The sequence below is a fragment of the Mus musculus genome, chromosome 19 (genome assembly GCF_000001635.26).
Source record: "Mus musculus strain C57BL/6J chromosome 19, GRCm38.p6 C57BL/6J".
Taxonomy (NCBI): domain Eukaryota; kingdom Metazoa; phylum Chordata; class Mammalia; order Rodentia; family Muridae; genus Mus; species Mus musculus.
The window spans coordinates 57,686,291-57,707,218 of record NC_000085.6 but is presented as its reverse complement, the minus strand read 5'-3'; the positions used below and the strand labels follow the sequence as shown (position 1 = coordinate 57,707,218).

General features: G+C 40.5%; 1 protein-coding gene across 6 annotated transcripts in view; it reads right to left on the bottom strand.

Moving 5' to 3' along the window:
• Window positions 1-20,928, bottom strand: part of Atrnl1 (attractin like 1) — a 522,384-nt gene that overhangs the window by 426,125 nt on the left and 75,331 nt on the right. For all 6 annotated transcript variants that reach the window (XM_006527049.3, XM_006527051.3, XM_006527052.3 and 3 more), the window contains 6 exons: window positions 20,442-20,560; window positions 15,320-15,452; window positions 10,864-11,045; window positions 7,489-7,702; window positions 5,043-5,231; window positions 86-304 (listed from right to left, as the gene is read on the bottom strand). In XM_006527049.3, the coding sequence (XP_006527112.1) occupies window positions 86-304; window positions 5,043-5,231; window positions 7,489-7,702; window positions 10,864-11,045; window positions 15,320-15,452; window positions 20,442-20,560 (1,056 nt within the window). The remainder of the gene's footprint in view (window positions 1-85; window positions 305-5,042; window positions 5,232-7,488; window positions 7,703-10,863; window positions 11,046-15,319; window positions 15,453-20,441; window positions 20,561-20,928) is intronic.

The following is a 20,928-nucleotide window of genomic DNA, read 5'->3' as shown; positions in this document are numbered from 1 at the left end:
GGAAGAACATGAGAATTCTAGGATATCATAGCGATACAAACAGTAACACAGCCATGCGTTCATGCAGACAGGAAGCTCTTGTTACCTGGACACTGGATAAAAGACCACTCGTAGTTCTTCTCCTTGGGGCAGAGGCTGGTGTCAAGAACCACGTCACTGTTGTGGACCCCCGCGAGTTTCATTGGGCCCCGGGAAGACCCTTCGATGCAATAGCCTCTTCCTGTGTTACTAGGATCGTTGCACCAGCCACACCCAGGCTGCTCCAAGCACTGTCCACAGGTTCTTAACCCAGAACAATTTTGAGCTGCAGGATGGAAGCATTGAAAACAAAAGTGTGACTTTCAGAATCAAGCAGAATTATACGCTTCAGAAAAGCGTGATAAGAAAAAAAAAGAAACCACTAAAATGTCATCTGTAGTTAATAGAAATGCTTTTGCATAAATATCTAAGATATGAAAAACTCATCATACACATAGATATATGCACAAATAAACATGCACACATGTATACATAGTACATATCATGAACAAAGAGAAGATAAATTCAGTGTTAAGAAGAAAAACAGAGAAACATATTACCCATGACGCAGGAAAAGGCTAAAGCGACACTTAAAGATTCCTGAGTATCTTGCCTGTAATGGGACACTGAGAAAACACCCGAATCTCAGCAGCAAATGGTTCAAGGATTCACAGAGGATTTCATCTGCTGTGAGCTGTTTGAGGGCCAAGAACCTTGGACACTGGGTGTGAGGAAGTAGCAAATAAGACCCATCTCGAATTGTAATAAGAAATAAAACACAGTATTCACTCCTTTAACTTTATAGACAGGTAATTCATGGGGATAGTGTTCTCTTTTTTGAAGTTACATCTTCCTGGGTTCTTGGAACACACCGCTCTAAAAGAGATGGCTCCATCAACTCTCTCCCTCAGAGCTCTTCAGAAAGAGTGTAAGAGCCAGAAAAGATGGAGAACAAGGCCGTCTCAAGCAACCTAGCAAGCTCATATGAGTCTGAAGCAGCAAGGGCAGGGCCTACTTGGGTCTGGACCAGGCCCTCCGTGTATATTTACAGCTTTCAGCTTAGTACTTTTATGAGACTCCGAGTGTGTGACTTAAGGGGTCTCTGATTCTTGTGCTTGCCCTTGGGGCTCTTTCCCTTCTCTTTCTCTTCTCTGGTCCAGCTTCAATGTGATGCTTTTTGTTTTATTTTATCATGTTTGGTTGTTTTCTCTTAGAAGCCTATTCTTTTCTGAGAGACAGAAAGAGAGTGAATCCAGAGGGCAGGGGAGAGGAGGGGAGGGGATGGAAGGGGAGAAGAGGGACACAGAGGAGAGGTGAGGAGAAACTGTAATCAAGATATATTGTATGAGAAAATAATCTGTTTTTAATAAGAGAGGGGAAGGAAGTTACATGTTCCCAGTGCATACTGGTAAATGTTGGTCCCTTTAACAGATACTAGGCAACTGAACACTTCATGCATCGTCACATCCGTCCTTAGTTTCCTTGATCTGAAGCATTCCCCTTATATGTATGATACTGATACTTGCCATAATTGTCGACAGTTATGTTGATTATCTTCAAAACTGTATGGGTTTAGTTTGAAGTCAATGAGAAATAATAAAAACTATCAAACCTCACATAGGTACAGTTGTGTTGCTGTGATATTCCAATTACTGACTGTCATGTGAAGACATAGAACTGAAGGTGTCAGACCCAAGACAGTCCACAGCGGCTGATGGACTTACAGACTAACGGTGTTCCCTGAGAAAATGACGGTGCCTTAGAATTATCTTTTTAAGGTCCTGTAAGTAGAACATCCCTTACATGTTAGATAAATTAAACTGTCCTCAGAACAACATTGCTGTGAAGACAAGTAGAGGACCCTTGGATTAAAGAATCCTCCATATCTGTACTGACTGAGGAAGAAAATCCTAACCTCCTACTTTATTTCTAAAGTAGAAGTCAGCTTTAAGAACAGCTGACAAAATTCCATGTTCAGAGAAATATTTTAGCCCCTAGATTTCACTTTAGAAAAAGAACCATGGAGCAAGGTGGCACTAGTGGGCTCTGGTTTTGTTCAGAGCTACAAAGCAATACATAGTGTTAAAATTTTTACTGGAAATCCATCCTTTGGATATAGTGATTCAGGAACACGTGGTCCTAAGTTTTTTTCTTTTCTTTTCACGTTAGAAAATAACATCACCTGAAAGCTTATACACATTGTGCGAATTTTCCTAAACTTAAGAACAATACAGAGACCACTGTATAAAATACAGAAACTTGGCATAATTTTTAAATTTTTATTTGAGTTTTTGGAAATTGTGTTATAAATTACTCAATAGGGCTTATTAAATGTGTTAAAGTAGTTTAACTGGTAAGAAATTCTCAAATTTAAAAAATAATTACCTTTCTCAACTGTCAAGGGAAAACATAGATTTTATATTGGACCTGGAGTATACAAAGCCCTGGTTTGGATTCCTAGCACTCAGAACGTGGGAAGGAATGGACTTAATTAAATAATATCAATTGATATAAAATTCTTGCTAAAGATATCTGCTGGTAACATAGCTCACTGGCAAACTGCTTATTGAGTTTGCTTGAGAACCTAAGTCTTCCAAATATCACAAAGAAACAATACGAGTGATTAATTAATAAGCATATTTATTAATTAATTTATTAATTTATTAATAAGTATATTTATGAAATCCACACAATATTGAAAGATACAGATTCCTGAGATACATGGCATAAACACAGACTTCTTAATCTCCCTTTACATTTTAATTTCCTTTTTATTGAAATTTCTATATCAAGCAAAAAGTCTTCTATTATTTTTGTAAATAATGCCCTTGACAGCCGTTTTTACAGATAAAGTATCTAATTACTGAAAGTATACTGTTAATAATTCCAGTTATTAACAAAGATTTCTTAGAAACCATAAGGGAAAATGTGTCATGCACTTCAAACACAAGACCGAGGGGAGCCAAGCTGGACGGATCTGAGGTGAAAACCTCCTCCCTGGGTTCTAGACTTCGAAGTAGCAGAAGCGGCCATACAGGTTGCCAAGGGAGGGAAGCAAGCAACTGCCCTGCCCAGCTGTGATGCCTACCAGCCACTCACAAACATCACGATGTGATAACCCTGAGAGAACATTAGTGACGCTCACATGATGGTAGTAACTAAATGCTCTCTGACTGACCTAAGACAGGAGGGATTTGAGGGACAGTGTGCCTGGGACTGGAAACCTAACCAACTACCACAGCTAGGGATGTCTTCTGTCAGGTTCTGTGTATCTGGTTTTCTATTGAGGTCTTTGAAGAATCTGGAGTGGAGTCCTGTGCAGAGTGGTAAGTATAGATCTATTTGCATTCTTCTACACCCACTTTGGCCACCACCATTTGTTAAAGATGCTGTCTTTTTCACACTTCATCAAAAATCAGGTGTTCATAGACGTGTGGATGTACATCTGGGTCTTCAATTCCACTAATCAATACGTCTGCTTTTGTGCCAGGACCTATCTGCCACGCATCCTGTATCAAGAAACTGGAAATTGTCCTGTCAAGATCTGTGAAAATTTGTCTTAGAATTCTGATGGGGATTGCACTGTATCTGCAGATTGCTATTGGCAGGAGGATCATTTTTACTATATCAGTCCTACCAACCTTGAGCATGGGAGATCTTCCCACGTTCTGATATCTTCTTCAACTTCTCTCTCCAGAGTCTTAAAGCTTTTATTATACAAGTCTTCTGCTTGCTTGGTTAGTGGCCCCCGGATATGTTACATTATTTGAGGCCATTGTGAAGGATGTAATTTCCCGGATTTCCTTCTCTGGGTTTGTCATTTGCACATACAAGGATACGCTACTGGTTTTTGCAAGTCAATCTTGTATCTAAATACTTGGCTAAAAGTGTTATCACTGTAGGAGTTTCCCAGTGGGATTTTAGGGTCATTTATGTATAGGATCAGATCATCTGCAAAATAAAGATACTTTGCGGTCTTCCTTTCCAAGTGGCAACCTCGTTATCTCCCTCAGCTGTCTTATTGATCTAACTAAAACTTTGAGTGCTTTACTGAATAGGTATGGAGAGAGTGGACAGCCTTGACCCAGATTTTAGTGGAATTGCTATGAATTTCTCTCCATTTAAACTGATGTTGGTTGGATATGGGCTTACCATAAACTGCCTCCATTATGATTCGGTATGTCCCTCCTATCCCTAATCGCTCTAGGACTTTTGTCATGCTGGGTTTTGTCAGAGGCCTTTCCTGCATCTAATGAGATGATCAGGTGGTTTTTGTCTTTCAGTCTGTTTACGTGGTAGATTACATTCATCCATTACATGTGCACATGCAGGGTCTACACAGGTCTGTACCAGGTCCTTTATGACCTTCAGTTTAGTGTTTTTATGGGATTCCTGGGTATGTGAACAAGAGGGTCTCTGGTTGCTATACTTCCTCCCTCACTTTTTTTCTTCTGTCTGTTTGGCCAATTCTGAGATGTCAGTTTTTATTATATCATATCATACCAGGAGGTGGGGGAAGAACTGGGAGAAGCAGAGGAGAAACTAATCAAGATGTGTTAGGTAAGGGAAAAAAATCCATTTTCAATAAAAGAAGAAAAGCAGAAGCGCCCCATGGTTCATGCATGTGAATGCATGGCTCCCAGTTAGAATATCTGAAAGCCTCATCCTCACTATTCGGGAAGGATTAGGAGGCGTGTCACCAGTGAGGGTTCAGGAGGCCACACCAGGCCAAGTATTTCTTTCTCTCCTGCCCCCACCCTTCAGTCCCTGTCACCAAGCGCTTGTGAATCAGAATTAAGCTCTCAGTGCTAAGCCTGCCTACCTGCCCCCAGGCTCCCTGACATGGTGACTAAGGACTAACCCTCTAAAACTGTAAGCCAGTCCCCCATTCAATGTTTTCCTTAATAATTTTTTAAGGAGGTTAGGGGAAATATTTGAGACTGAGACCTCTCTATAATAGCTTTTTTTTTTCTCATCATTTTGTAATGCCCTGGAGTGTTAAGTGTCTGTCTATCCGTACTTACGCGAGCAGGTGGCAGTCTGCCACTCCAGGCACTGTCCGTAGGGAAAGGAGATGATGTAAGCGTTGGAGTCCACGCAGCGCTTCGTGCTGCTGCACCACATGCACTCCATGCCGCTGCTCGTGCAGTTGGCGCAGGAGGTCCTCAGGGAGCACGGCTTCTTGCACGGCCTCGCGTTCTGATTTGGGCTTACTGGAATGGACCGAGAACGACAATCATCTCATGGGGTTACTTTGGTTTTTTTTATAATTAATTAATTAATCTCTATTTCTTAATTAGTATATGGGTGTTTTGTACCGCATCTGTATGCCACCCACAGGCACGCCTGGTGTCTGCAGGGGCCGGAAGGAGAGGAGGGCGTCCGATCTTACAACTAATGTAGAAGACAGTTATGCGCTGCCGTGTGGGTTCTGAGAATCAAATCCAAGTGCCCTGGAGGAGCAGACAGTGCTCTCATCCACTGGAGCATCTCTACGGGCCCCTGGTAACTTCATTTCAACACAAATGACCGGGTTTTGTCTGTCTTACTATTTACCAAAAACAAAGTTTCCACTGGGTGGATGGAAGCATTATTACATGAGGTAAATTATTTTAAATGCTGTACTAATTTGGCGCTGATTTCGAAAATCTGTAACGCCTTTCATCTTTTAATTCTCCCTAGGGTGTAAGATTGTGGTTCTGAAAACTGCAAACGGTCCTGCAATCTGAGTCTTCTCCCTCCCTCTGTCGCCTCACACCGTGTAACCAACACGGTGTGACTTTCCCAGCCACAGGTTTTTCCATAAATGTTCCACATCTTATTTAAGTAGATGTTCTGTGACTGCGTCTTTGGTGTGTGTGTTTAGCATTGAACAAGTGAAAAAAACAATGTAACTTACTATAAAATCTTAATACAAAACTACAGCATGTATCGTATACATTAGGGTGAGGGTCATTTTTAACAATGAAACAACAGGAAGTGTCAACTGTGGGTAAGGACGCTGGAAATCTGGAGCCTGCACTGCCAGTGGGGACAGAAAATGGTGCGGGCCACGGGAAATTGAGTCAAAACTTCAAACTATCAAACCTAGAGTCGTTCTGTGATAATCAACTGCGCTCAGACTGTGCACCGGAAGACGCGACATCACTGCCCCGCCATGGTACCAAAGGTGAGGACAGCTGTGTGCTCGGCCTTAACAGCAACCTCGCTCTAAACGGCTAAGGCAGAGGAGCCCAAGCGCCCACCGGAGGGTGAAGGAACGCAAAACGTGACCTATGGACACAGCAGGCTTTCGTTCGCCTGGGGCGAGAGACATGATCACACATGGATGGACTCTGAAGATTTATGCTAAGGGAGCAAGGAGAGCGAGCACACAGGTCTGAAAACTATTACTGCACAGCACGAGGGACAACGTCTCCCGAGTCACAGCGATACTGCAGTGGTGCTTTCCGGGGCCAAAGGGATAAAGAATGAGAAATGTTCGGTTTAAAAAATACACAATTCTAATTTTGTCAAATAAACTAAGTGTTACAGAAAGAGTAGAGACGGCCGCAAGGCAGAAGGACATACTGAAAACCTCAGAACTGTGCATTCACAACAGGCTAAAACAGTAAATTCTCATAAAATGCACATAGCTGCAATAAGAATACAATTTTAGGAGAATGTAAAGACTCCTTCCCATTTAATAAAGTCCATTTCAAAAGAAATAAGAAAAGCATTCACTTTCAGATAACTAAAACAATACAGCTATAAGATTAAAAATTATTTAGTCTTTAAACATAAAGATAAATCTTTCCTTCAAACGATACTTGATAAAAAGCAAAAGACTAATGAACTAAAAGGGTATTGCTAAACTATAACCAAACTATATGTTCAAAACAACATCATAACAATCAATAAAAAAAGATTATACAAACGATACAGTGTGCTGGAGAAATGGCTCAGCAGTTAAGAGCACTTTTGCCTCCTGAAAACCAGGGTTTGGTTCCCAGAATGCACACACGTTTCCGGAGTCACAGCGATACCGCAATGGTGCTTTCTGGGGCCGAGGGAATAAAGAATGAGAAATGTTCGGTTTAAAAAATACACAGTTCTTAGAGTGGTTCATCACCATCTCTAAGTCCAGAAGAAGGGATCAGAGTCTCTCTTATAATCTTTACAGGTATCAGCTATGCCTGCAACAATACATATATATGCAATTAAAACACCTACACACAGAGAATAAAATAAATCCTTAACACTTTTGTAAAAAAAAATGAGTAAAATTTAAGAAATTATATAAAAATAAGCTTTTACCATTACAAGTTAATGCTAAGATCAGTTACAAAAACAGCTGGGGATGTATAAATAAAACTAGTATCAGGGATAAATATTATGAACGGATAGTACAAGTTACTGCAGTCTACAAAGCAGGGTTGGGCAGCAGCTAAAACATACACGCACAGAAAGGCTGGTGGCTTGACGACTTACCTACAGGCTTTTCACAAACGAGTCCATCTGCCATGGATGTGCAAGGGTTTGCTTTTAACCCTGCCACTGCAGCCCTTTCTAAGTAGGCACAGAATCCAGAGTCATTTGGCTCACCAGGAAGCCACTGCAGGCTTGTATTTGTGAAAGGAGACATGTCCTCCCATCCCCAGTAGGATATGTTGATCTTGCGTAGGCCTACCCACGGTGACACTTTCTGAAACAGTAGGATACAGGGCGTTTACAGGGGCTAAAGGCAAAACTACTGCATGATATTGGCTAGACAGTACTTTATTGCCATTAAATACTATATTTGAAAGTACACAAAACTACCTTTCTGTTCACTTTTCCTTCTAATGATAATCTCTGCGCCATCTGGAGAGATGCTCTGACACTGCTTTGAACGCACTGAGTGATTCTGAGCTTAGCTACAAAGTTGGATGACCTTCTAGCCCTTCCACGTTTGGGGTTGTGTTTTTGGCATTGGTTTTCTCTCCAACAAAATGTGTTTATAGAATGCCTTTAAATCCAGCATTCAACAGGCAGGGTCAAGCTGGTCTCCACAGAGTTCCAGGGCAGCCAGTGCTACACAGTAAAATTCTATCTCACACACACGTATACACACACACCACCACCACCACCACCACCACCAAACTAAAGGGGAGTAAAATGTCAGCCTTCGACATACAGCTGCTACTACAGCCAGTGCTACCAGGTATATGGTTTAATCAGTTATGGACTTAAGAACCCACAGATATATGTAGAATTTGTACTGTGCAACAACAGAAACCAACATTAACAAATCTTTATGGATTCTGAAGGAAGCTGTCATAACAAGGACTCGCCATTGCTATGCATAAAACTTTTATACAATTTTAGGAAAGCCGCTATCCTCTGTTCCATTAGTAAGAAGAACAAGAACTGGACAAGGTCTGGCTGCCATGTTGAAAATCCGATAAACACAAGTAGAACAAAACCACATAACTATTCTGAATAGTCTCACTGATCATTCAAACCCAGCAAAAAAATCAAAATCGGTTCTGTATGTATACAATTTATCATAATTATTATTTAAAGGCAAAAATATATCCTAAATCCAAGTCCCAGTGTTCAATTAGATTATGGACATCTCCTTTTTAACACGTGATAATATATAATCACTAAGCTACTTAACAGTCACTACGATGGAAAGCTGTTTCAAAGCATCATTCTTTTTAATTCTTTTATGTATTATATCAGAATAGAGAAAAACAAGACTATATCTCAGTCTATAATGGTCTTGCAAACTTTATATGCCCCAATACAGGGGAACACTAGGGCCAAGAAGTGGGAGTGGGTGGGTAGGGGAGCAGGGCGGAGGGAGGGTATAGGGGACTTTCGGGCTAGCATTTGAAATGTAAGTGAATAAAATATCTAATTAAAAATTGGAAGCCAGGGGTGGTGGTGCACGCCTTTAATCCCAGCACTTGGGAGGCAGAGGCAGGCGGATTTCTGAGTTTGAGGCCAGCCTGGTCTACAAAATGAGTTCCAGGAAACCCTGTCTCGAAAAACCAAAAAAAACCAAAAAAAAAAAAAAAAAAAAAAAAAAAAAAAAAGGACCATAAAGTATTTATCATGGTATTCGTGTTGTTCAAATGGTCCTAGGGAGGTCAAGTTCACCTTTAAATCTGTGTGTAAATGTAGGGGTTTCACACTGTGAATACTCAACAGATAAGTCTTAGATAATATTAAAATATCTTATGACTTTTCACATTGACAATAAATATCATATTGCCAAAGGAATACAGTACAGAGAACGATTAATCAATAAAATTGAATAAACCAAAGTCTTGGAGTAGAATATTTATTTTATACTGTAGTATAGTAGAGTAGAGTAGAGTAGTAGTTATTTTATACTATCTGGACTAATGCTGAGACAGCTGGTGTCAACAGTGCTTCCGATCACAAAATCGCACATGTTGCTTCACATTATAAGTATCATGTCTTTTACACATTTATTCTGAGATACTAAAAAGCTGCCTTTTTTTAAAAATCAGACTTTATAATAACACTAGTCATATAATCAATCCAGCCCAGATATCTCAGATTAATGGTGTGCTTAAGTCACAGCAACTCTCCCTGTGCCCCCTCGCCGACTATGGCAAGGAAAAGCCATTTAAAATGAAATATTACTCCCTAACTCATCATGATAAGAATCTGAAAGAAAAGGAAGAGAAACAAAAATGAAGCCCGTGATAAAACATTTAAAGTAACTATTACTCAGTAAATGAGCCAGACAGGCCGTTGAAACGAAAGATAAATTACTATATTATGAAAATTTACTGCCGCACACCATAAATCATTGTAACATTTCATTAGCCACTTCCGATAAGTAAATGATCATTTGACCTGAGATATCTCTTTAAAGTGCATGAGTTTGTCGATCCTCATTGGCCACAGAAGAGTTATCTTAAGCCTGCGCAATAGCAATGTCTTGGAATATAACTTTATATAGAGATATGCGCAACAGAGTGTCACCTTCAACAAGTTCTCACTGTGGACTCCTGCAAGAAGTTGTTTCTCGGGAAACAGAACATGGTTTACGTGGTGTGACTCACTCAGCCAATCAGAGTTTACATGGTGTGACTCAGCCAATCAGAGTTTACATGGTGTGACTCAGCCAATCAGAGTTTACATGGTGTGACTCAGCCAATCAGAGTTTACATGGTGTGACTCAGCCAATCAGAGTGTGCCATCCACTCCTTATAGGCAACAGTAGCAGGCCATAGAAATAAGCAGCCACAAGAATTCTCAGAATACAGAACTCAAGTCACAAGATGTGTGCTTATTTTGTAACAGCCAAAAATAACTCGTGCTACACAGAGGACAGCTAACAGAGCTTTCATGACAAATTGCAGTGTCTTCAAAACATGAAAACGTGAGTGTGCAGATGACAGAACATCAATAGCACCGATTTTCTCGTCCTGAGTGGTAACTGTCAGGGACACACATGCAAACAAGAAGCCCTTCGCGTCACAAAGAGTAACATCTCATCTGCATGCTCCATACGTTTACAATAAACGTCTAAGCATAAAAACCAAAAGGTCTCCCCACCAGCTGCCACACAGCCCTTACACTGGAAGCTCCTAAATCAGACACACACTGGCTGGCTAGCGGAGAGCAGCGCCTCTTTCGCTGTCTGAGAACAGAGCTCCTTGCATCTCTGAGTTCTCATACACCGTAGGCTACCAAGTGCACTAATGGTTATTTATACATGTGTAATAAGTATTTTTCCATCCTTCAGAGAAACATTTACTTTAAAAGACTAAAAGAATAAACCATTTCCACAGATGATGGATCACCACGTACATCCATAGCGTGCAGAGTCCCCGGCCTTACCTGCTGTGTGAACTTCTGTATTTCATCCAACACAAACTCCACCTCCTTGGACGTGGTCAGGGAGGCGAGATTTCCACTGAGGTTATAGCAATAAAGTTTGGCATTATCATAGCTTTCTCGACTGGAATTGATTCGAAGACAAGCGTCCCCAACATGATTCCAGCCTTCTCCACAAAGGTGAGCTAGGGAAGAGAAAAGAATCACATCTTACTTTTACGTCACAAAAAAGTATATTTCTCTTTCAACTTCGAAATAATACATATGACCATTGTGTTCATTTAAATCTGTTAAACAGAACTTTTCATTTTCTCAACATGCCAAACAAGGATTAGGACATAGTTCGGTGAAGAGCAAAAAGAAAATCCCAATTCTTTGCTAAAGTCATTTTTGTTTGTTTCATCGAAATGGTCTTTGTACTGAGCACCCGGGCTCAGGAGAACTCACTATGTAGGCCAGGCTGATCTTGAACTCATAGATATCCGCCTGGCTTTGTCTCCCGAGTTCATTAGAGGCATGCACTACCATGCCTGACCTTTACTGCGTCCTTAAACAACTTAAACTCTGGTTCTCCAATATCTGTTACCTGCCTCAGCTCCAAAGATTTCTATGTTATCTAGTCATCAGCATATGACCTTTCCAAAAACACCCTCATGACTGTATTTATCCTAATTACATTACAGAAGATCACTTTATGTTACTACTGAAAACAATTTTTAAGTTTATACTTTGATCACACTCTTTCCCTCCCACAAGTCCTTCCAGATCCTCTCTACTTACACAACGCCAAGTTCTTTCTCAAAAAACAAACGAACAAAAACCCAATATAACAACAAATGTTCTTTAAAAAATAATAAATAAATAAATAAATAAATAAATAAATAAAACAACCACCCAAGGGGGGAAGCCACAAAATTGTAACCAACACACATACACACACACACATATACATGCAAACATACACACACACAAATACACACACATATACACACAAATACACACACACACACACACACACACACACACACACACACACAAACGTTGATCAACCACTCCTGAACATGAGGACCCTTCCATAGTGGTGATATACCCAATGTCTCCATTGGAGAAAGCTGATCTTTCCTCTAACAGCAGGTATAACTGACCTGTGCCCAGTTGTTAACCTTTACCCAAGTGGCTAGGTTTTCATTCATTCATTCATTCATTCCATTCATTTTTATATAAAACTATAAAATGTAAAAGAAAATAAAAACTATCACATCAAAGTTGGACAACGAGACAAACCAGCAGAAAGGAAAAAGCAGGCTGAGGCATCAGAATCCCCACTCATTCACACACTCCAGAATGCCAAAAACAAAACAAAACAAAACACTAAACTGGAAAACATAATGTAAGTGCAGAAAACCTTTAAAGAAGCCAAGTTGAGCTTGGTGTGCCCGGCCTATAACCCCAGTATTGAGAAGCAGAGACAGGGTGTTTGCAGTTCAAGGTTAACCTATACTACAGAGTGAGGTCCAAGACAGGGTTAGCTAAATAGTATGACTCTATCAAAAATTAAAATGAGGAGGAGGAGGAAGAGGGGGAGGGGGAGGTGGCAGAGGAGCATGGAGAGGAAAGCAAATGTGCCCCTCATAAAGAATCAAGAGCCACTGTCACCTGCACAGTACAGCAACTGCTTAGACCTTGCTATCTGTTGGCCTCACAAGCAGGAACCATTTGAATTACAGTTGTATCAATTTTTCCTGCTCTCTCCCTCATCCCCCTTTCCCTCCTTCCCAGGGTCTGTCTCCTATGCATCATCCCCCATCCTGCTAAGGTCTTACTATTTAGCTCAACCTGTACACCATGAACTTCATGAGATTTTTTAATTGGAAAAAGATTACAACCACTGTATTCTGAGCATGGCATCTCCTCTCCCTGATTTCTCCCAGAGTCTCCACATCTGAGACCGTCTCCTGCCGCCTGTGGCCGTGCGCTTTCCTGCTGTTATGGACTGAAATTCTCTGGGACCGTAAGACAGAACGAATCCTTTCTCCCTCGTGCTACTAGGGGTCATGGTATCTCAGCAGCAGACAAGTGTCTAAGGCAGGTGCTTTTTTCTTAGAAAAAATTCACATGGCCCTAGGTGTATAGAGATGGAGCACGGGTCTATAATCAAATGTTTACTGATAATAAATCAAAACAAATTTTATTTTTAAAAATATTTTGATATATAATTTTACTGTTTATCAAAGGCAAACACAAATATCCATACCAATGAGCCAGATATTTGATTATTTTTACATAGAGAATTAAATCTTGACTGAATATTTGATATTTTTAGCATCTTCCACAGTTCTCACCTTTTGACTTTTGATCTTATAATCGTCCTTGCTGAGAGCACCACTTCTACTAATTGTGCAGTATAATGTAGCAGAAGTGTAAAGTGTACTTAGACAATTCAGAAATTGCTATAAACTCTGCTTTAATATCAAAGTTAAGCTAAAGTGGTTTATGAAGCCAGCAACTCAAGTAGTAGCTTTCCAGTGAAGCATTCAAACACGATCCAATCACAAGAAATGCTAATTTAAAGCTCACAGGCTGAGAAATTACAATGGCTAAATATTAAAAACACTGTAATTAAATCACTGTTTCTGTAAGAACCAAAAACTTTATACAAGATAATCAGAAGAAAGTAAACAAGATTGGGCAGGCTAAAGAAGTTGGCAGCAGATCAGGTTAAAAGCCACCTTCTCAGAGACAGGACAAATTTTGGGTCAAAGGTTTTGTGGATAGGTTGGTGTCCTTATCTTTCTACTGAGTGTCCTGCCTAGGTACAGGAAGTGGACACTTCAGGTTTCACATCCCCACTGCTAGGAGTCCCAGCTAATGTCACCCCCACAGACTCCTGGGGGCCTCCCACATCCCAGGTCAAGAAATGCAGGGAAGATGGAGTGGAGATTGAGGGAATAGACAATTAATAACCTGCCCAACTTGAGACCCATCTCAGGCAAGCACCAATCTCTGACACTATTAGTGATACTCTGTTATGCTTGCAGACAGGAGCCTAGCATAACTGTCCTCTGAGAGGCTCCACCCAGCAGCCGACTGAAACAGTTACAGAGACTCAGAGCCAAACACTGGTTGGAGCTCGAAGAGTCTCATGGAAGATTTGGGGGAAGGATCGAGGAACCCGGAGCACCGACAGAGTCACGGTGGAGATCAGTGTAACAGCTCCTCAAAGGGCTAGAAGGATCTACCCAATGATCCAGCTGCACCTGTCTTGGTAATCAACTCAAAGAACTTCACTTCTTGCTCTAGAACTACGGAGTCATCCTTGTTCGCTGCTGCTGCTCAGTCCCAGTGTCCACACAGTAGAGACAGCTGAGAGGCTCACCAACCAATGAAGGGGTAGTGAAAATGTGTATACTTAACACTGTGGAATAGTAGTCAGCTTGTTAAGAAAAGCAAAAGTCACAACTACATGTTAGAAGCTGGACACAATCCTTTCGAATAAGGTCAGCCAGCTCAGAAAGACAAGCACTGCCTGTTTCCCTCATTTGCGGATGGAACTCTGAGTCTTTAAATGGGTGTGTTTCTTCTGGCATTTCCATAGAGGGCAGTAGTGGCCAAGGGAGCCTGAAGAAGGGCTTCCAATGAAGGGGAGGCAGAGATGGGTTTAAAGAGGACAATGGAGCAGGAAAGGTCTAAGGATGGAAGGGTGTGCAGTAGAGTAGAGGAGAGAGTATGGAGAGGGATAAGTAATGCTAAAACCTTCCAAAAGTCATATGGAAACCTACTTCCACGGAAGCTTATACACACACACACACACACACACACACACACACACACACACACAAATGTAACACGGATCTACCCTATAAGAGGAGAAACAATGTTCCTACTATGAACCAGAGGATAACAAATAAAAAGTTGAGTGTCAGAAATGGTTACTTTTTTGAAGTTGTTAGCCAGCTAGGTTGCACAGACCCTGGACAGCATAGGCTATTGCCATTGCCTGTCCTTATGTCACAGAACTTGACGGCAAGGTCCCACTGCTGAAGACAGCACGTTCTCGAGGCAAATCCTGAGGAACTCATGCCTCCCGTTAGCGTTCCTCACTCACAGGTCCAGTTTGTGCTGTGCACACAGGAGGAAAGTCACTGGTCATACCAGAGTTACAACAAGGACAGGCCACCAGGTGGTCATAGACATCACAGGGATAACCAATCACTTCCTCGCTGGATGGACCTGTGTCCCAGCCACACAAGATGAAACCCACACATGGCACCATTACTGGCCCAAGAACAAGTCATGGACCCCAGACAGGTCTTCTAGAGGAGAATTTCCTCCTGTTGCTTTGCTAAACGGACACTTATTAATCCAACCCCGATCGTCTCTTGTTATACCCACAGACGATGGTACAATAACATCAGTCTGTAGAGTACAATACTCATATATCAAATCAAGAAACACTTACCTGGCAAAGCCTGACATTCCTGCTGCCGCTGATCCCACTGGCAATTCAAGTTGAGTGAACAGCTTTTACAGCTTGTAAGTTTGTTACAAATCTGCTCATTTCTTATATGACATTTAGTGTAGTTTCTGACAGACTTTAAAAAAAAATTGAGAGATAAAACATGTTATTTTCAACAACTGGACAACAAGGATTCTTCAACATCACAAGAGTTTAAAACCCCTGGGGAACTTTAAAATGTACTTTTATCTCCTAACCCAATTCTATCGAATCAAAACTTCTCTTAATCATCCCATCATTTGTTGAATTAAATTTAGCTTGAATTGACTGCCCTGCATAGTAAACTGCAATGCAACTGAGTAGGTAAGAAACAGATAATGATGCAAACACGCATTAACAGATATTGTCCAAGGCAACCGGAGAAATCAAGTTTATCATCCGAGCAAGCTAATGGTAAGACCATGTTTGTGGAAGGCAAATGCCACTGTGACCGACTAAGCTGTTTCTGATCCTGTCACTTGGATTCTCGTTACTATTCTTACAGGCTGGTTGTTTGGTTTTTATGGCTTTGGTTGGACTCAGGGCAGTAAGGGAGGAGTCCTCAGGCTCTAGTGTTTCAAGGTGCTGTCCAACTCATGAGTTGTTTTGTTGTTGTTGGTTTGGTTTTGGTTTTGGTTTTTTTTTTCCTTAAATAAACGTTACTGAGTTTTGTTCATCTACATTTTTTTTCATTTAAGATGGTAAACTTATTGTTCCTAGAACTGTAGTAAGTGCATAAAATTGGAGACTAACTGAGAAAATTAAGTAATTTGAAATTTGAAACTAATGAAAACTTTTTAGTGAATCTGAAAACTAACTTCTCATTAAGCATAGGCATGAGATCATTCTAGTCCCAATAAAGCTATCATGAAGATGAAGTTGAAATAAGTAGTAAAATAGATTCAAATCTATTAAAATATGAAAAGAAAAATTATTTTCAGAATACTTCAAACTAATAATGGGTTTAACGACTTGATGTGTCTGTGTTATTCTTTCTTCATGAAGGCTACAAAGAAAACTGTAATGTCACATATTTTTCAATCTTACTACATCATAAAACCATATTTCAACTAATTCTGGCAACAAAAAGTTACTGGCTTAAATATAAAAAGGAGGATAAATATAAAAAGGCTGTATAGTTACCCTTGTATCATATCTAGCATACACCTAGGTTCAGCTACTTCACAGAAATTATCAAGCTAGGGCTTGAGACATTCAGAGACTAAATGCCTATATCAGAAAAATCCTGGAAGGAACCTAATTATACAATTTGAGCAACACACCAAACCTGTTAGTGTTTATAAAGAGAATTGCTTATATCTGACTTAAGCTTTATGGTCTGTATATATGCTGTAGTTTTTAATCATAGATAGTGGTAATTTTATAAAATGGTAATTTCTGTGAAATGGCTGAACCTGGGTGTATGCTAGATATAGAACTCACACATATATGCCCCTCCCACATATATGCATATGCAGACAAAGAAATTAACCCTTTTGTCTTGGAAATGACTATAATTTATCCCAAGTAATTATTTATTTGTGCTGACTGGTTTTGTGTTAACACAAGCTGGCATCATGTTGTGTATATGTTGTGGTCAGAGGACAAGCCCGGGTTCTGCTCTTGCTCTCTACCCAGTTTGAGGCAGTCTCTTTGTTGTTCAAAGTTGTATACAGCAGAGCAGACAGCCCTGCATGCTTCCAGGAAGTCTCCTGTCTCGCATCCACTCTGACCCTCGAAGCCCTAGGATTAAAGTTGCATGCCATCTTGCTGGCTTTGCATGAGTTCTTGGGATTCAGTGAAGGTCCTCACACTTACACGCTAAGTCATCTCCTTAGCCAAATATTAATTTCTCTGGTGAATATTACATTCACCACATGATAACAGATAAAATGTACCCACATAAAGTTTAACTTGCTCATCCTGAAAAAAAATAAAGAGCCCCAGACACATTTTTGTAAATTTCAGCTATGAGTTACTCAACCGCCACATCTCCTTAGGGAACAGGTAGACTAGCTCAATGTCGTCGGGTTTTCTTATTCAAAGTATTTTTTTTCATATAGTGCATAAATTCTCGCACTATTCTACATGATTGTTAGAGTAGGATTTAAAGCACTTGCCAACCAACTAAAAAGAAATAAATTTGCTTTACTTATTGAATCCATAAATCTGTGAAAATGACAAGAGAAAGACTGAGGTTGTTAAAAGGCCACTTTGTGCAAACCCTCAGAACAGCAGTCGCATAACAGCCAATAAGACTGCTGCTTCCCATCAACGGCTCCCTCAGTGATGAGCGTAGCAAAGGAGAGGAAATTCTATGGTAATCACATACAGCACCCAGGAGTCAGTGGTGGGATACTGCGGAACACTGCTCTGAATCACACTAGCGTTGTTCACCTGATGGGCAAGAGGAACAACAGTAACCAGGCCATGAGGAGTAACAGTAGCTGTTCCAACCGTCGATCTATTTAGTCATAGATTCAAGATGAAAATCCATGAAAAGCAAACAGATTTCTGACCCATTAGAGCACAAATATGCAATTTGCAATAAATACGGCTGAATAATGAAATAGGATATCACATAATCGGACTGAATTCCCGTGGAACTTTAGGTGTCCATTAGCATTCGGTTTGGCTTAATGACCACTCTGATGAAACTGCCCAAAAAGTACATTACAGCAGGGTTGTAAATTATGGGAGCCCCATCTGCTCACTCCTGCGATGGCATCCAAGCCGTTCCTGGCTAACACGCCATCAAAAATAAAACAAAAGCAAAAGGATGGATTCTAACATGAATGCTTGAGAACAATTTGACTAACTTAATTTTTCGGATGCAAGTATAATTAACAAAACATGTACATGTGCACAGACTTAAGCATGGACTGTTTGTAACCCCAAGATTCACATACTGGTGACAAGTCCCCAAGGTGAGATATGGGACAGGACACTGAGGTGCAATGCAGTCTCAGTGGTGGAGATTTAGTGTATAGGAGGCTGCATTGTAACCAAAACCCACGAAAAGAAATGCTCTATGAACCAGAACTTGGGTCTTCTGAGCTGTCAATGCTCAGAACTTCAGGTCCCCAATCTTTAAAACTTTGGCAAATAAATCCTTGTTTCTTATAAATCATACAGTTTATGTTGCTTCACTGTGGCAACTAGAGCAGATTAAAATAATGTCTAAACAAGAACTAATTCAAAGTTATCAAAGGGTTAAAATAAAATTTTCTTGAAATTTGTAAGAAATGCTTTTCTACATATTATGTGATAGCGAATCACATGTGTCAATTTGGCTAGGACAGCAGGCACACAGTCTGGCGTGGCTGTGAAGCTGTCCATTTGAGAGTAGCATTCCCATGAGCTGACTGATGTGCATTCCCCAATGTGGACGGACAATATCCTGTTCACTGACAGACGCACAACACAAAGTGTTAGGAGAGTAAGGATCACTGTCTGACTCAGACTCAGCTGAGAGGTGCTGGCAGCTCATAGGCCACTATACTTCTGGAATTTTATCACACTTTCTTATGTGTTCAGTTTGCATGTGATAGACACATCAAGGAGACTTTTCAAATCATGTGAACAAGCCCTTAAAACAGTGAACTTTAAAGAATGCTAACCATAACACTAGGCCTTTACGTTGTATCTTAGTTTACTTAATTTTTATTGCCAATAAAATAATTACCCTTCTCTGAGTAGCACATATCTAAAACTGTAACTTAAAATTTCAAAGTATAAACAATGTTAAAACTCAGACCCTTAGTATATCTTGTCATTTACTTATATAACTGAAAATTATATACTAACAAAATATTGTAAGAGCAAAGGGTTCAATGTACTGAGCCAATAACTAAATTCACCTCCATGTTTTACTATTTTATAAGGCTCCCATAACATTAATATGCTCAAGTATCATTAGTTATTAAAGAAAAATTTAACATGCTATAAGATAAATAAATGTTCACTCTTTCAAACCATAAATACTAATTTTAATTTTTTTCAATAATTTTGGTTTGTCTAAAGTAATAGTCCAACGATACTGATATCTTATGTCGGAAAATCATTGGTTGTGGAAAGGCTGTAGTTTGTGGAAGGCTGCTGTGTGTACTAGTGGTTATGGGAAGGCTGTTCCACACACTGTGAGTGCTTAGCCTATGCATACTAAATGTGAATAGGAGCCCCACAGTTGTGATAATCAAAATTGTAGCTAAAGGTCATCTGCAAAACAAAATTGCCTTCAGTCGGGAGCAGGTGATCTAAAGATAGAAAAGGAAGAACTGGGGTTATCAACGCTGTGGTAAGATGTAAAATTAAGTGTGCAAACCACAGGCCGACAGGAGCACTGCTGACAGGAATCCCAGAGGTAATCTTGGTATCTAACTACATAACCCACATAGGTCCCATCAGGGCCATAAAGATCATTGAAAGACAGCACTAACGATAAAGAGTCTACTCTATTCAGACTGAAACCTGTCAGCCTCATTCATGAAATACATGAAAGATTACAAGTTACAAAACAGAATACAGACAGGCACTTCTACCCAACAAAGCTGCATACTAGCTAACTGCAATTTCCCGAGATGTGACTGATTCCTGTTGAGACAGGCTCTCTCTCTCTCTCTCTCTCTCTATATATATATATATATATATATATATATATATATATATATGCCTGGCTTTCCTGGAACTTACTATGTAGACCAGCAGTCCCTGAACATTCAAGAGACGTACATGCCTCTGCATCATTGCTAGAATTAAAGGCATGTGCCACCATGCTCCGGCAGATCCCAACACATGTTCAGTGTCTATGAAGTCTCCAGTTTGCACACAGGTAATTGGATGGTTAAGCGAGGAATGCGAGCAGCACGCCCATGACGTCATCCTTTGCACACAGTAATTGGACGGTAAGCAAGCCATACAAGCAGCATGCCTGTGACGTCACCCTTTTCGCACAGTAACGAGGCAGTAAGGGCAACGCGAGCAGCATGCCCATGACGTCATCCTTTGCGCACAGTAATTGGACAGTAAGCAAGCATGCGTGCAGCATGCCAGTGACGTCACCACTCACCCACCCTTACATACGAACCGTGCTGCAGTTGCTGCTGGCTGAGATGCATTTCTTGTCGTCACACCACTGGCACCCGTTCGTGTTGGCTGTGCAGCTGGCACAGTCAGCATATCTGTAACATCTGTCATCGGTAGCAGCTGCAACACACACGGGAGAGAAACACACAGCCGGCTCACATGAAAACGTCATGATTCTGAATTCACACGCATAGTTACCTAAGGATCACTAGCTAGCACGTCTCTTACCCACAAAAGAAATATCAGCAGCAATATAAATATTAAGCTGACTTTGTACTTCCAGGACACATTTTTAAATTTACTCAAATTAGAACAAGGAGCTTACCGATAGTATACATCCAAATAAAATACAATAATAAATAGTTGAATTTTATGACTCTAGAGATATTTAGAGACAGTGTAACACAGAGGGGCAAAACCTGAAAATGTTTATTAGTTACAGCAGCAAAATCTATCAAAGCCCTCACCCAGCTGAACTCCATAACTGT